This window comes from Daphnia magna, linkage group LG1 (genome assembly GCF_020631705.1).
Source record: "Daphnia magna isolate NIES linkage group LG1, ASM2063170v1.1, whole genome shotgun sequence".
NCBI lineage: Eukaryota > Metazoa > Arthropoda > Branchiopoda > Diplostraca > Daphniidae > Daphnia > Daphnia magna.
This window is the reverse complement of record NC_059182.1, coordinates 14,162,063-14,175,479: the sequence shown is the minus strand read 5'-3', so window position 1 is coordinate 14,175,479 and position 13,417 is coordinate 14,162,063. Positions and strand designations below refer to the sequence as shown.

General features: G+C 39.5%; 3 protein-coding genes and 1 long non-coding RNA gene across 8 annotated transcripts; 1 reads left to right on the top strand and 3 right to left on the bottom strand.

The window, feature by feature from the left end:
- Window positions 1-386: 386 nt before the first annotated feature.
- On the top strand, window positions 387-972 carry LOC116933711. The gene is made up of 3 exons (XR_004400257.2): window positions 387-496; window positions 606-680; window positions 788-972. It is a non-coding gene; the product is annotated as an uncharacterized LOC116933711 (long non-coding RNA).
- An 81-nt stretch (window positions 973-1,053) lies between these two features.
- On the bottom strand, window positions 1,054-5,173 carry LOC116933600 (open rectifier potassium channel protein 1). Of its 3 annotated transcripts, XM_032941345.2 has the most exons (9): window positions 5,040-5,173; window positions 4,138-4,236; window positions 3,864-4,049; window positions 3,103-3,224; window positions 2,759-2,972; window positions 2,611-2,696; window positions 2,380-2,547; window positions 2,116-2,310; window positions 1,054-2,063 (listed from the first exon to the last, which is right to left on the bottom strand). In XM_032941345.2, exons 2-9 carry the CDS (start codon window positions 4,205-4,207, stop codon window positions 1,419-1,421), a joined length of 1,686 nt encoding a protein of 561 aa, XP_032797236.2. In that variant the 5' UTR covers window positions 4,208-4,236; window positions 5,040-5,173; the 3' UTR covers window positions 1,054-1,418. The 3 variants fall into 3 exon arrangements, with proteins under 3 accessions (XP_032797236.2, XP_032797231.2, XP_032797240.2); XM_032941340.2 differs by lacking the exon at window positions 5,040-5,173 and having other exon boundaries at window positions 4,138-4,962; XM_032941349.2 differs by lacking the exons at window positions 3,864-4,049; window positions 5,040-5,173 and having other exon boundaries at window positions 4,138-4,962.
- On the bottom strand, window positions 5,120-6,416 carry LOC116933677. 2 transcript variants are annotated; one of them, XM_032941409.2, is made up of 6 exons: window positions 6,323-6,416; window positions 6,053-6,247; window positions 5,810-5,983; window positions 5,565-5,720; window positions 5,328-5,435; window positions 5,120-5,264 (listed from the first exon to the last, which is right to left on the bottom strand). In XM_032941409.2, the coding sequence occupies exons 2-5, from the start codon at window positions 6,115-6,117 to the stop codon at window positions 5,366-5,368; spliced, it is 465 nt and encodes a 154-aa protein (XP_032797300.2). In that variant the 5' UTR covers window positions 6,118-6,247; window positions 6,323-6,416; the 3' UTR covers window positions 5,120-5,264; window positions 5,328-5,365. The 2 variants fall into 2 exon arrangements, with proteins under 2 accessions (XP_032797300.2, XP_032797306.2); XM_032941415.2 differs by lacking the exons at window positions 5,120-5,264; window positions 5,328-5,435 and having other exon boundaries at window positions 5,488-5,720.
- Window positions 6,417-6,995: 579 nt separating this feature from the next.
- On the bottom strand, window positions 6,996-13,170 carry LOC116933529 (eIF-2-alpha kinase GCN2). 2 transcript variants are annotated; one of them, XM_045172716.1, is made up of 17 exons: window positions 12,905-13,170; window positions 12,058-12,837; window positions 11,796-11,999; window positions 11,537-11,732; window positions 11,373-11,473; window positions 10,800-11,311; window positions 10,322-10,727; window positions 10,010-10,241; window positions 9,775-9,944; window positions 9,374-9,703; window positions 9,204-9,290; window positions 8,461-9,134; window positions 8,044-8,353; window positions 7,873-7,982; window positions 7,553-7,811; window positions 7,327-7,496; window positions 6,996-7,270 (listed from the first exon to the last, which is right to left on the bottom strand). In XM_045172716.1, exons 1-17 carry the CDS (start codon window positions 12,965-12,967, stop codon window positions 7,144-7,146), a joined length of 4,731 nt encoding a protein of 1,576 aa, XP_045028651.1. In that variant the 5' UTR covers window positions 12,968-13,170; the 3' UTR covers window positions 6,996-7,143. The 2 variants fall into 2 exon arrangements, with proteins under 2 accessions (XP_045028651.1, XP_045028656.1); XM_045172721.1 differs by having other exon boundaries at window positions 9,775-9,941.
- Between the last annotated feature and the right edge of the window lie 247 nt (window positions 13,171-13,417).

Sequence of the window (13,417 nt, the reverse complement as noted above, 5' to 3'; positions counted from 1 at the left end):
GGACGGTAGATCCAGAACCCTTCTCTGAAGAGAATCTTTCTTTTACCCAAATCCCATTTCCTGTTCCTGATGAGTAGGGCTCGGCCCCGATTGGCCGAGATCGGGTAAACTGATCTGATCTAGCCAAAAAATGATCTATCTGTTGAGATCGGTTCGGGTTCTCCAGAAACAGATCAGTTCCGGTGCGGTTCTTCGGTGCGATCGGTTAGATCTGCCGCCATTTTTTAAGATGGCGGGTAAAATGTCCGGGTAAGTGAGTAAAAAACCAGTGTAACCGGTATTTAGAACCGGGTTTGGGAACTTTTCTTAGAACCGGGTCGTAGAACCGGGTCCAGGAACTGGTTCTAGGATCTGGGTCCTATTTTTGTTTGGAACCGGTTTGGATCTGTTTACCCATGGGTAAGAAAATGGACGATCTGCGATCTGTCAGATCCGCACCGAAAATCAAAATTACCTACTGATGAGTGATGATCAGAACTTGTTCCTGTTTTTACAGGTATGAATTATCATTTATCAGCACCACACTCATGGATTCACGAGTCAAAATTATAGCTAGACTTTAAAACTGATACTTTTAACTTGACTCTTGCAATGATTATATTTAGGAGAACTGCGCTTCGATTTTACCATAGTTATGTTATGGTACTCTTAGACCGTCTAAGACAGACTCTGCTATAACGGTATTTCCCAACTTCAGTTCTTTTTCCGCCTTCAAAAAATTAAAATTAATTTCAATTGAAATTAGTAAATCAACACAAAGTTGAGCTAAAGAACAGTCTGTTTTCAGTGCGTTTTCTCAACAAGCAATTGGCAGTTTGGGCTGTGTAGATCGAGATTGAACGTTCTATTTTGATTGGTTCAATGGAATCATCAAATTGAACTGCTTTTGATTTCATACTCGTCCTCTGTGCAGGCGACACATACCACTATGAAGTCAAAAGTGTACGGGCAATAAATGTTATGTTGTCTGGATTCCTTTTAATTTGCGCCTTTCTACTAAATTGAAAAACAAATCACATATCACGCGATTACTCATACGCAAGAAACCACACGAAACCGGGAACATTGTATTGTTGATTTAGCTGCAAGGTGAACACAGATTTTCATTGTTATCTGAAAGTCAAGGCTTTATTTATCATTTAGTTCTTGACGTCAAACGAGAGGTTTTAGACTTGTTATCATCAAGAGGTCGACAAAATATAACTAAATCATGGCAAGAACCATACCATACTAGATCTGCTGTTATTACATTTTGGTAGAATTAGTCGCTACAGTCAAACGCGGTTATCACACTTTATGTAACAATCCATCACGGCGTATTGACATTTTGCTTGACGTATCAACATTATTTACACGTCATATTCATCTTATCAACCATCGTTTTTTCCCGTCTAAATGCATTATGTTGGTATTGCCAATCAATTTTTTGGTGAGGCTCTATTGCTCTGTCTTGAGATTTGAACACGGTCTAGCATATCGCAAAGTTTAACAGCAGCAGCCGTTGAAGATTCCGTTCTGGCGGTGTTATCGGTGTTGCGGATTGCTCCAGCTGGCAGATCCTTTTTTAGCTGATGTAACCAATCCGAAGACGGAGTGATGCCTAATGACGAAACAGATGCGTTTTTGTTAGGCGCAAATTTTTCGCTGCGACTACGCTTAAATTCACTCGACGGTTTTGTTTCTTGTTCAAGTATCAATTGCCGATGGCTTTTCATAGAGCCACTGCAATCCGCAATAGTTTGACTGTGACTTTCGCTTACATGTCGGACGCGTCTATCTGTAAAAATACGGTTCACATTTCCCGTTTGAAACCCTCCTTGTACTTTTGAAGAAAATGGCGAACAAGGCGGCTCTTCGCCACTACGATTCCTAGAAAGCCGCAACGATCGTCGAATACGATCAAATGCGGATTCCTTGCGAATGTCTCTATTCTCTTGAGAATGTTCGACTTCAGATATTGACGTTTCAGGAATAGATAGATCATCTTCTTGATTGACGTCACACAAAACAGTGGCTAAGCGAGTCAGCAATTGCAGGGGGTCCTCGTTCGATTCCATTCTTTCCTAGAATACAAGTATATATAAATTGTTTCAATTACCGTGTTATCTCAAGTACCATAGGTTTGCGGAAAGAGCCATTATTGCATGCAATCCCTCGATCAACGTAATGAATCATGGTATTATTAAAATTGTCCCTTCCTGTAGCTTCGTTAAGTTTTTCCGGATCTTTCTCAGTGTGAGTCTCATCGTAACGTAAAGATGGTTGGCTAAAGGTACGGAGCAATTCCATCCTCGCCGGCCTAGAAACTGGCTACACTTTTACAAAATTGTTTCAGTTTATACTACAAATATCTTTCCATGTTTCCGTTACTCTTTAAACCTTAATTTTCATCGCTCTGATGTCATGGACGAGCTGGCGTAAGGCGACGCCGTCTTTGGCTAGTAGATGCCGAGTGGCACGGATGCGAGCTGCCATCCTTTTTTCAAGTGCTATAACAGGCGCTACAACAGGATTCGAACGTAAACCTTTGGTGATGATGTTGATGACCTATAGATAAAGCGCAAAAATGACTGCACAAATTACGTTTGTAGCGAATTTAATCTTACTCACCATAATAAGATACCCAAGTCCAAACAGTATCCAAATAATAATGAAAGAACGGTAGACCCATGTCCACTGGCCAATATCATGTTGCCCTGTTTGGGTACACAAAGAACATTGTACTATGCTTTGTTACGTAAGATTGTAAATTTCCCACCTGCGACAAGGTCACCGAATCCAATCGTGGTTAAGCTAACAAACGCATAGTAAAATGAATCGACGTAATCCCATCCTTCAACAATTGTAAAAAGTCCAGCCGGAATCACCAGAAAAACAATAAGGCCGGGTATGGAATATAACAGAATTTCCGCTGTGACGACAACAAAAGTGGCAAAGCATCCCCGCTTTCTCTTATTTGGCCGCTTCACACGCTTGAAATTGATCATGAAATTTAGAACAGAATTTCAGTTTCTTCCACATTTTTTCTTCTTTTAATATATATAACATGTATATATATAAAATGACTATTGCTCTACAACATCAACTTAGCTTTTTCCTTACCTTGGAACCAAAATAGTTTCCTAGTGTAGCAAACAATATTCCGTTGAGAGGGATGCCTACGAGAGCAAAGAAGATGCAAAACACCCTACCGGTAGGCGTTGATGGTGCCAAATGGCCATACCCTAAAAAAGACAAACAGAATATTCTTCATTTGTACTGGACTGTGTATAAACTACTGGCACTGGTAAAAGATCGAACATGGTAGTATGATGATGATATTGGTCTGTATTGCTCTACTTTCCTCCATTTTGTTTTTACTTAATTTGTATCAACTATTGACTTAATAGCTTCTCATTTGCTAGTCTACATGTTTTTTTCTTTTTCCGAATAATTTTATTTTTATAATTGTGAACTATTTCGAATATCACGGCGCACTACTTGAATATTTTAATTGTTTAGAAATTCTAAACGTTAAAAATTTAAATAGAGACGCGATATGGCTGTCAAAACGACGTTTAGTTTGCATACCAACTGAAGATAAAACTCAGTAACAAGGTATTGGCGTCAAAAGATGCGGACGAGCCCTAGCTCAGTGAAATGCCACAGAGACTGCTCGATAAACTTTGAAGAACTGATTCGAGGCACGCAAAACTATGTAAAAGGGGGAAAACTTCGTCTAGAACTCGTGACTGACATTGACGTTTGACGTTTGAATACGGCTATAGTTAACATCTTATCTATAGACAGGTTGCTGTGTGAGTTCTTAATTATATTGTCGGAGAGAATTTTGGCTGTAGATATAGAAATGGCGCATCTGCTACCAATGGTTGATGCAACGGTGACGGCCACGAAGAAACTGTTGTAAAGTGTCCACTTCTTGGATGGTATTGAGCCATTGTGGATTAGACCTGGTTGATTAATTTGTTCGGCAATATGCGCCCACATCTCTGCACGCCCGGCGAGATCAACTGGATTTATCACATTTCCTTCGCACGCAATTAACTTATCTACAGATTGAAATCGAACGACGCCAATGTAGTTTAAGTGATTATCGGCTTTTTACCCAGTTACAAGAAAATTGGAAGAGATACCGACCTTGTATCATATTTTTAAGGCTATTCAATTCCTGCAAACGAACTTCTTCATCGGGAGATTCGATCAGCATGAAGACAACACCACCAAATAACAAATAGGCTATAAAAAAAAATAAAAGAGCAAACCACTCCTTCCCATTCATACTAATTAACAAAAAGACTCAGAATCTATAGAAAAAACAAAAGTCGACACTTTTTGGCCCACGGTAAAGAAACAAGTGGGGATTAAAATGTGATGGTACTGAGTCGAACACGTTCAGGCGATTGATTGCCAGAAAATCAGTAGCGGCGCTGATACGCTTTTGACTGGGTTTCTTTAATGACGATTTTTGTTTGCAAGCGATGAAAGCCTTAGGCTACTCCTCTTTTTAAACGCATAGCACTGAATATTTATCAAACACTGCTGTGGTTTGAATTGTTTGCACTATCCACAAGTTTCCTTTTTTGTCTATCAATAACCATTTCTGCTTACTTTTTACGAAAAAACCGCCCGACCTTGCAAATTTTGTTAAAAATTTCTCTATTGCGAAAACTTGTTGCTTCACTGAAGAATTACCACAACCTACTGGAACCCAAATGATAATTATTATTTGTTTGCAAAACGCTAAAAAATATTGCTAAGAAATCAGCCGGACTGAACACCATTTGATCTATTACAAGGCTATTTTTTGAAAACGATTTTACTGTCTACGGAAATGCATTTACTTTTCTTGGACGACAATAGCGTGAAAAATGGGAATCAAGCCTACAATTTTACCACTTCTGCGCTCGTTTGATTATTACTAAATTTTCTAGCGTTTCGTGAATACGACAACCATAGTATCCCAGCAACAAGTCAAATCACACGGTCTTGCCAGTGCACATTTGGTACAGATAACAGTGAGAACATTTAAAATTACTTACTTTTTCAGGCGAAACATAAATGGCCTTGTAGATAACCCGAATTTGGAATCAGAATGGCAAGACCTATGAGCAGCAAGAATGGATCTCTGTGGAGTTGGCGTCTTCTGCGACTGAAGGCGCGAGTTATGTTCACGGCGAAATTTTGCCGTGGACTGCGCATTATCACCTTCAAGGGCTAAAAGCATATGGTAATAATGCTTGACGCCACCATCACCTGTAAACGCACTACAAGCGGATTGCGGAAAACGTCAATAGTGACCCTGAACGTCTTAAGTACGGCAACGATACCCTTCCTGGCTGCGCATCCGGAAAATGAGGTTCGTTTTCTACAACACGAACAGCTTATCGACATGGCAGTTAAAAACACGACAGGAAATGTTCGAAACTCGCATATATCTAGTATCCAAATGGAGAGAATCAATAGTTAGCACCAATTTTTAACCAGAAGTTGGATTCTATAGTGTCCTTGTATATCTTTTTTAGATTAAAATCTATGTACATACAAGAGACAACGCTGTTTGTTACTTTTTCAATTTGTCGTTCGCTTCCCATTCCTTAGATAGCCGTTCGATTTGTTCACTTGTGGAACTTGCACGAGCTTTTCTTCTGGTTTCTAAATACCAATTAGTGCTTTCTTGATCAACCTGATTGAGCACCTCCAAGGCTTTGGCTGAAGATTGCCTTTACATAATGAAAATAAGATTCAAGTCAATACATAATGAAAATAAGATTCAAGTCAAGTAAATGCAATATTTGTAAAATATACTTACTTAACAACAACAAAATGAAAAGCTGCTCCAGCTAGCATAAACACTACACATCCAGCAGCAATGTACTTGTTAGATATTCTTTGTACACCTTTTATCCCATAATAAGGTTTGTCACTGTAATATTTGTCCTTGGATTTGTCCCTTGATTCCCAGAGAGTTTCATCTCTCCATTCACTATGGCACAAGAACACTATAAAAATTCATGATAAAGAAAAATGTATAATGTAAGTTGCCACAATATACTTGACTTTTCCAAATGGAGCATTAGTTTCTACCCATGAACTGGAATTGGTTCTGCATTGTCCCATATGTCCTACTCACAAGACTAGCATCATACAATTGTCTTTTGTAAGGCTTTGAAAGTACAGAATAAGCTTCATTTAATTTGAGAAAAGACTTGTGACAATCTGGGTCATCTTTGTTTACATCTGGATGAACCTACAAATGTGTGAATATATGTTAACAACTATAGTAAACATATTTATATAGATCATCATTATAAGCACTTTTTACCTTTTTTGATATTGCAACAAAAGCATCCCTTATTTGCTTTGGAGAACAATTTCGTTGGAGTCCCAAAATTTCATAATGTGTTTGTAGTAGTGGACTATAAATTTAACAACAGGATATAGAATTACACTTTGTCAGCATATACATCCTATCAGGTAAAGGCTGTATACTCACTCTAATGATGATTTCTTGCTAACCCCCATTCCTTTGGCTTGATGACCAAGTGCAATCACTACAATTTGGCAATGGTAGTTGTAAAATCAGCAGATATTTATCTGAAGAAACATCTTATGCTTCTGATTAATGGAACTATGGTTGCTTACGGGGACAAAATTCGGCACTGATATAAATTTTCTCTCCCTCTTGTTTACAATTAGTTACATTAATTAAAGATGGGTGCTGACCTGCTTGACTTTTGTCTACAATTCCTTAAAAGCTAAATCTTTTCTTTTTCTAAACAAGTTTATTATTGCATAACAAGAGTGCACTGCAATCTATTGGGAGTTCTCTAAAGTAACAACGAAGAGAGAGGCTTTAAAGTAGGCTAAGCTACGTAACAACGTAAGCTACACTGTAAAGCAATCGGTTGAATGTTGCTATCGATTAAAGTAGATTAAAGATCAGTAACGCTAGCGCAAACCAACGCCGTCGTGATGAGGCCTGCTCGAAAGAGCAATAAAAGACACAATGGTTTTATTTGCAATTTCATAAAACATTTTTGAAACACGAACGTGATCTTGACCATAGCAACAAAATAACACGATGATTGTGCTTCCAAAAGCAATTAAAGATAACACTTTCTACTTTAACTTTATACACACAAACTACATACAAATTCTACTAGAATTGTCATGTAGCCCATATATCATTAGAACTGTAACATGTTTTTCAAATTTGAGTTGAAGCAGTTGCTCATATATCCTCTGCAAGTATTTGCGTTGCCTCCGGTGCCTAAAATGTTTGTTTTTAAAAATAGATTTTTAGATAGGATTATTACGGATGTTTACTTATCAACCACAGCTCCGATTGCTTGTTCTACTGCCTTGGCATCCGTAGGATCGACAAAGAGAGCAATCAATAACGACTGGATGACGGAGACTGTTGCTTCAATTGCAACGATGTCCACTTGCACCCGTGAATGGAAGTTTTGAAGGGTTGTTTGAATATGTTTAAGGATCTAAAAATAATCATAAGTAATTTTCTATAAAATCTGAATCGAAAAAAGCTGTTTACCTGTTTTTCGTATCGTTTCCTCGCGTGAACCGGAAGCTTTTCCTCGATTACGATGTGAAAGTTAACAACCGGATTACCCGCTATACCAAGCGAGCTGATCGCTGTTTGACTGCCGCAAGTTTCACTCAAGCTATTACTTCTGTTGGCGGAATCTTGGCGCGTATGTGTAGCTGAGATATCGGTTGTATCGCTGGCCGATTCGGCACTGTTCTTTAACACGTCAATTAATTCACCTAATGTCATTTTCCTTTCCGTATATCTATAGGTAAAAAATTAACCTCTGAGCTTCTTTGGCATGCGGTCTGTAAAATTCAACTTACCGATCTTTTTCCCACGTTTTCAACCTAGCTGATCCAGCTTCGGAATCCTTCAGAATTACTACATGAGGAACCTTTTTTTCTCTGCACCAAATTTGAGCTTCGTCCAAGCTCTGTAAGACATAGTTTTTTATAAACCTACCATATACCACGCTTTTAAACAAAATGAAATACTTGACAATGGTCTAATACGGTCGCGCGAACACCGTTGTTCCACAAATCCTTTACTAATGACGCCTGTTCTTTGGTGTCAGGAAGATATCCCACCGTATAGATGGCCGCATACACGAGTGTGCGCTCTTCAAGCACCTCAGATTCCCTCAGGATCGTCGCAACTTTGTCCATATGAATCAGACCCCCAACAACCGATGGTTGACTCACAGGCTCGCCATCTGCTTTACGTCGAACGATAAGTGGATTCTGAAAAGACTTTACCAGAGCATCATAACGACCACCGGTTGCTAAAACATCGTCAATCTTGTTTCTGGAAAATTAATCCAATATTTACGGATTATTATATAATAATAATATAAAAAATAAAAAATAAATAAAAAAAATAAAATTAAAAAAAAAAAAAAAAACGATTCTTACCTTTTCTGGTTTGTTTGGCAAACAAAGCGAAAGACCATACCGGAATAAGTATTATAATTTTGGAGTGCAGTGTCGATACGAATGCTAAAGGAGTTTCGTAATCCCATACACTCGGCGTGGGTGACGATGGCATCAAGCTCGTGTAGCGCTTGTTTCGCTAAACATGCTGCCTCTCCCTTCCGACTACTTAAATTTGTTAGCGCCGCCGTAACCTTGGGTATACTTCCTTCCAATTCTAACAAATTTAAAAGCATGTCGACCGATTGGCGTGATATAGCTAATTTGGCTATTTTGTTTTGAACTTGTCCTTCGGATTTTGAGCGGCTTTTAAGAATCTGGCAGAGTTCAGGACGCTTGTCTTCGGGGATCCCACAATGAATCAAAACGGCTTTTAGAAGCAAATGATGGCCCAGCTGAAGCGTTATTTTTCTCTCAATCTTCAAACGTTGATCACAGAACACGTCTGAAATTGTGGCCAAAACCTCTGCATCCGCAAGGGCTGAGGAGGGCGTGGGAGTTACAATATCGAAAACGAATTCCGGGCTAGACTTGGGATGAAGGCCAACAAGTTTTCTTTCGCTATAAACGTAATCTGTGCAGTAACGTTTTAGCCAAGTGATATTGGAGCGGGAGATAAAACGGGCAAAAGGGGTCTGAAGATCAGCTGCTAAAGTCTGACAATATTGAATGAAATGTTAATATGAACAGCGCTTAAATATCGTCAGAAAGTATAGATAACATACCACTATGCTACCGGCATGATTCATCAAAAGAACTTGGGAAGACCCATGCTGTTGCGATTTGGTACCCTTAGGCGATAATACTGGGGTCTGTAAATGATACAGTATAGTTTATATTACGGCCGTTATTTATTGTTCTATTTTATCAGATTCGTTTTTGCATGAAATCTTGCCTTGAAGTAAACAGCTCCTCTTCGCTGACAGTGTTTAACAAAGACTTCTTGTAAAGTCTGGAAAATCCATGCGGTTTGTTGTAGGCCAGCTGAGGAGGTCATATCCATGTCGTATACTAGATCTTCTGAGAGCGTCATTTTTTGTTGAAAACACGAGGCCACCAAATGCTTGTATGATTTGCTCTGTGTGTTCGATAGAGTATGGCGGACCATTTCTTGTAGTTCAGCCTCTTCTAGCTGCGGGGGAGGTAAAATTGGAGATTGGAGCAGCTCTGTTGACGAAGGGCGCGCAGTTGGATTGTGGTTCAATAACCAATTGATCAACTGAACCTATGGGAGCGACAATTTTTAAAAATAACTATTATCATATACTCAAAATGCTGGTATATTGTTAGTCTCACCTCTTTTCCGGTCAAATGCTCTGAATGTGGTAGCACAATTTCTGGTAAGCGAAGAGAGCTCAGAACTTTTATTCTTTCCATACCAGTCATGAGTGGGGGATGACACATCTCAAAGAATATTATTCCCAAACTATAAATGTCGACTTTTTCGTTGTAGTTTGCTTTGCCTGCTGTACGAAAACCAGTTAGAGTGCCCGTACTAAGTCAAATATTAAATCGATTAGATTACACTTACAGCTAGCTTTTAATTCAGGGGCAACATAAAGGGCAGTTCCAATTTGGCCTGTGAGCTGTCCTGAGTTTGAAGCAATTTCACTAGATTTGTCATTGGAAAGGGCTATATGAGGGCCACCATCCAAAACATCAATGGTTACCACTGTAGGTAAGGTTGTAAGAGGACTGGACGTCGCCAAACCAAAATCTCCTATCTTTACACGATCTTCCGAGTCCAAAAATATATTGACCGGCTATAGACGAAACGAATTCGAAGGAAAATAAATTTGCTTGTTTAATAATAGGTGTGGAAAACCTCCCACGGATGACTCACCTTAAGATCGCGATGGATTATTCCTTGTTGATGGATGTATGCCAATCCTTCTACGATTTCACGGAATAGTCTCCAGATGCGTGATTTATCGCGGAAAAGCTCGGAATCGATCGCGGTCCTCAAAGTGCTTTTCTCACAATATTCCATTTGAATATACATGCTTTGAAGACTGCGACACGAAGAATTAGGTGCATCGACAGTGTCTTCTTCCTTGGACGATTCCTCTTCTTCCGAAGAGGAACTTTCTGAACCGTCTGTATCAAATTCAATTCCACCGGATGAACTGGTTTCTTGGGGCTTTATAAACCACGGACCTCTTGTAGGTGACGAGGAATCCGAAAAGTCGGATTCAGCAGCATTTGCTTTCATTCCATTAAGTTTTTCGTCAACCCGATTTGCAATATGTCTGTTTTAATAGTTATGAGAATATATGTAGCGTAAAATAGCAAAATGTTTTAATGCTTGTATAGTTGATTACTCTGGGCGCGAAGGTGAATCATTATGAACAGTTTCCAGCCATGAGTTGTAATAACGGACGATATTTTCGTGATTAAGCCGTGATAAAAGTTTGACCTCGCGTGTGATTTTTTTGTTGAGTTGCCGACTTTTAGCATCCAGCAAGATCCTTTTAATGGCATAAATGTTTCCATCGAGCTTGTTTCGGACTTTAAGAACATCTCCAAAACCACCAGAACCCAAAAATTGCAGCGTCTCAAACTCACTGAGTAACCTTGATGGGACATGAGGCAGATCCATTGCAGACGCAACAAGCGGAGCAACAGACCGAAATTCATTTGCTTCTCTGCTCTCCTCTTGTTCTTGGTTTTCACGAAATGCCGGTGCCTTGAGAAATGCATGGGACAACAGGTCATCTATATTCAATCGATCCTTTTCCATATCGGACCCCATACATTTTCCAATGAAATCTCTAAGCAAAAGCGGCATGGACGAAGGGAGTTTCAAACGATCCCACCGATGAACGATGTTTCCCTAATAGGTTTCCAAACGAAAATTATTGGATAACGCAAAAAATATTGAAATAATTTTTTACTTGATGCAGAGTCCAAAGAAGAATTCCTAGTCGATGAATATCTCCTCTTTTTCCTCCTCTTCCAGGAGCTGTAGGATACATCGTTAGGGACGGTCGATCGTCTATTTCAAAAAGAACGCTTTAATGGAAGCTCACTGTCAATTCAGACCACCTGTTACAACTACCTTGAATGGAAAAAATTTCGTTGATCCTGGACTCAAGACTATAATCCCCGATTCGAATTTCCCCATCGCTATCCAAATAAATGCTGCTGTGACGAAGATTTTTATGTACGACGTTCGCTTTGTGTAAAACTTGAAGTGCTTGAAGTACGCTGCTGGTGATATGGCGCAGAATATCAATGCTTAGGCTTAAGCCTCTCTTAAATTGGGAAAAAGAACGTTAAACCAATTCGCTGAGTGATTAATAACTGAAGTAACGCACATTGATAAAGAAATTCAGCGATAATCCAGGAACAAACTGCTCGGCAACATGGAGATAAAAACATTCTTCATCTTCGGACATTTCCCATTTAAAGGCTAACAAGGGAACCAGATATGGGTGTCGAATGTTACGTTGCAGTAATCGGAACTCCTGTTCAATCAGCGATATTTGCTTGCGGCGAGATTCCGAGTTGGTATATGAAATCTGGGAACGGAATGAGATATGTGAAAAAATAATGGAACTTTTGCATGCCACGGCGTACCTGGTAAGTTGTAATAATTGCAGCTTCCTTAAGGTTAGTTTCTACTGCGGCACAAATATACCTGTTTGGCCGACATGTTCCCATACACGGTCCGCAGTGGTAAACTCGACCTCCATCCCTGTTCGAAAAACACACTTTTTCCAGCTTTGGATGTTTGCACTGCCTTTGTTCCACAGTTGGAGTTTGTGTGTTTAACTCAATCTCATTTTTGGCACCGGTCTGTGAAGAAGCAAAGTTGATTTCCAGAAACGGAAGTTGATTTGAGTTTAAATTAGTTATTCTTCGAAGTTCACTTAACAAAGCTGGCTGCTTCTTTTGAATTTCTTCACAGAATGCAATGAGCTGCTGTTCATCTTCTCTCACTTGTCTGGTTCTTTCTTCTAAGACAGATTTTTCTATTGTGTTTCTTTGTCTTGCCAACATTTCTTCATGAAATGACTGAAATCTTGGCTTTTGGTTTCTCTCTGCTAAAAATCCTTGGGCATGGTGGGCTAGGTTGAAGGTAACTTCTTCTCCTATGCCATCTTTGCATAGCTGCTCTAATTCAAGTTGCAACTTTTCAATGTCTTTGGATGAGATGCCTTGTCCATTTTCAAGTTTAATCAAGGGTTGAGATTGAGGATAGTCACTAAAGAACTTGACACGTAACTGAACCGTTGCATGTACTTCATCTTGGGACAGTCCTTTCTGTGGTTTTAATAACAAAATGAATTCTGGGGGGATCCATTCATCACTGCTCAGAGACAAGCTCACTGCAACAAAATCACTTGTAAAAATAGCCTGTGGGAAAAAATATACATATATATTATGGGGAACGGACGCATTGTGCAGTGTTATGAATGCATACTTGTAGAGCTTGTATCTCATTTCTTTGCCTAACTTCTAATGAATCTTCTTCTTCAACAATCATTGCACTGAACAGATGCAAGTTTATCCAAAACGCATTATTTCTTTGTCAAAAAGTTTTTGATATTACATCATTTTTTCAATTCCTTAAAGTGGGGTAATCGTAATGAGGAGCGTGGTAATATGTAGAATCGTACGGCTGTTTGAGGATCAGTCAAAAGAAGGACATAAACATTCAAGCAGAAGGTATGCGCGTCAAGCTGCTCGTCAGCAAAACACTAGACCATGGAAGCTTCTTCTCAATGGGGCCGTTTTGAAGGGGACTAGCGCTCGGCCCCACGCCAATCGGGGAGCTTTTTAGTCGATCCGGTGCGCGGATAATCTTAATCGGGGAAGTAATTTCGGTGCTCGGTGCGGTGATATCGGTGATCGCTACCTTCCCCGATTATCAATGAATAGTGATCTAAATTGGCAGTTGCCCTGCGGCCAACAAGAACAAAATGGGACCCTAGTC